Source organism: Procambarus clarkii, chromosome 60 (assembly GCF_040958095.1).
Source record: "Procambarus clarkii isolate CNS0578487 chromosome 60, FALCON_Pclarkii_2.0, whole genome shotgun sequence".
Classification (NCBI taxonomy): domain Eukaryota; kingdom Metazoa; phylum Arthropoda; class Malacostraca; order Decapoda; family Cambaridae; genus Procambarus; species Procambarus clarkii.
Window position 1 is genome coordinate 12,580,727 of NC_091209.1, and position 2,500 is coordinate 12,583,226.

At 44.8% G+C, this 2,500-nt stretch overlaps 1 protein-coding gene across 1 annotated transcript in view; it reads right to left on the reverse strand.

The window, feature by feature from the left end:
* The window catches only part of LOC138353854 (flagellar attachment zone protein 1-like), a 6,593-nt gene extending 6,368 nt beyond the window's left edge, over window positions 1-225 (reverse strand). The window contains exon 1 of the mRNA XM_069307283.1: window positions 147-225. Within this exon, the coding sequence (XP_069163384.1) occupies window positions 147-225 (79 nt within the window). The remainder of the gene's footprint in view (window positions 1-146) is intronic.
* Between the last annotated feature and the right edge of the window lie 2,275 nt (window positions 226-2,500).

The window sequence follows — 2,500 nt, forward strand, 5'->3', positions numbered from 1 at the left end:
TCCACTCACAGGATGAGTGGCGCTGCCCAATACTGTCATTACGGCGGTGTGTTGTATATATGTGTCATCTTATTGGACGACATATTCGACCTCGAGACGCAAAAGAAGGTCACCACTAAAGACACCTTGCAAGCAGAACTTATTACAGAAGGAGGAAATATTCGAGGTAACTACAGAATCATCATACTGTCCCCCGAGCACAAAGCGGCAGCTAAGAGCCTTCATGAGAACAAGGAGATAGTCGTCAGGAAAGGTGACAAGTCGCCAATATACGTTATTCTTAGAAAAGACGAATATCTGGCGAAAATGAACCTCATCCTCTCCGACCAAACTAAATTCCAAAGGGTCACGAAGGACACTACCGCCGAATTGAAAACGAAGGTAAACAGATTGATCGAAACTGTGAACGCCAAGAAATCTGGACTCCACCTGTCAAAAGTTATTGAGGAATACAAACCTGGTTATGCGTATGGGAATGTTAAAACCCACTATCCTGGAAACCCACTTCGGCCAATCATCAGCCAGATGCCCACACCCACATGCAGAGTGGCTAGGCGATTTAACTGCCTGCTGACTCCTTATGTGCCTTGTGCTTTCAGTCTCCAAAGGAATTTGTTGACTTATTGCTGGGAGCACGGGGCCATGGGGATGAGAGGCTCTCTGGATGTGGAGTCGCTGTTTACCAACGTGCCCGTGGATGATGATCAATCATCCATGATCATCCTAAATCGGGATGATTATGGACAGAATCTATCGTGATTCGACATGTACCCCTCTGGACATACTAGAGAGCATACTGAGGAAGTTACTCGAAACCTGCACTAAAGAGGCACGCTTCTTGAGTCCCGATGGGCACATGTATAAACAAGTAGATGGGGTCGCCATGGGTTCTCCCCTAGGTGTCCTGTTCGCGAGCGTCTACATGGGTACCATAGAGCAAGGGTCTTAATTGATATGGACTTAAAACCTGCCATATACTGGAGGTATATTGACGACATATTTATGCAGGTACCTGATGTCAGACATTTGCAACAATTGAAGGAGGCATTCCAGCAAAATTCGGTATTAAGTTTCACTTACGAGATGGAGAGTGATGGGAGGCTGCCTTTACTAGATGTAACAGTCGCGGAAAGGAATGGAAACTTCCACACTGCAGTCTAAACTAAGGAAACGAATATAGGAATGTGCCTGAATGCCAATAGTGATTGCCCAGACAGGTACAAGCGGAGTGATGTCAACGTCTATGTCGACCGAGCTCTAACTCATAGCTCTGGTTGGAAGCAGGTCGATGAAGAACTCTGTAGAGTTGGGCAGGTCCTAGTCAACAATAGCTTCTCTAACGGTTATGTTGAAGACGTCATTAAAAGGAAAGTGACAGGCCATGCAACCTACGAAGAAGCAACCAGCATAACACCCGTACCCACTATCAGACTGTTTACAGGAACTTCTTTTCCAGGCCTATAAAACGGAGGAAAGTGTTCCAAAAGGTATTGTTGATACGAATATTATCCCCACAGACACCAGTCAGAAGATACAATTAACAATTTACTACAAAAACAAGAAGACCGCCAATCTACTTATGAAGAACTCTCCAGACACCAAACAGAACGCCTGAAAAGAGACCAATGTCATCTATGCCTTCACATGCCCACTTGGGGACTGTCAGCCCCATAGATCTCAGTATATAGGCAAGACAAAAACGTCTCTTTCTAGGCGATTAACAATGCACAAGCAACAGGGCTCCATCAAGGAACATATAATCTCCTCACACAACCAGACCATCACCAGAGAAATCTTAACAAGCATCATTGAAATTATCGACAACAGAAGACTCGACATCAGCGAGGCCCTACACAAAAAATCAAGACCAGCAATCAACAACCATAATACTTATTTACACATAATTACATTCTACCCACTTCAAGACCCCGAACCAATACAGAGACAGGAGCAGCAAGAACATAAGCTGCTGATGTTGATGCATGTAATACCCTTTTGATATAGCGGGGCCTCGTAGCCTGGTGGATAGCGCGCAGGACTCGTAATTCTGTGGCGCGGGTTCGATTCCCGCACGAGGCAGAAACAATGGGCAAAGTTTCTTTCACCCTGAATGCCCCTGTTACCTAGCAGTAAATAGGTACCTGGGAGTTAGTCAGCTGTCACGGGCTGCTTCCTGGGGGTGTAGGCCTGGTCGAGGACCGGGCCGCGGGGACACTAAAACCCCGAAATCATCTCAAGATAATCTCAAGATAATCTCAAGATATCCTTTATGTTATGCCATTCGTCCACTTCTTCACTTCACTCACGTTCTGTAATACCTTACCCAAAGACAATATAAGCCTTTGCAATAGCATGGTAAATTAGTCTTTAAGAATGTAAGGAGTGACCTTGCGAAATGCATCTCTAGGCGTCAGACCAAAATAAAAGTGTGAAAATGAACTTTGGAGAGTTAATTTTTCAACTTCCCTTTGCCAGTGTAGAAAAACATAAGAAATATTGA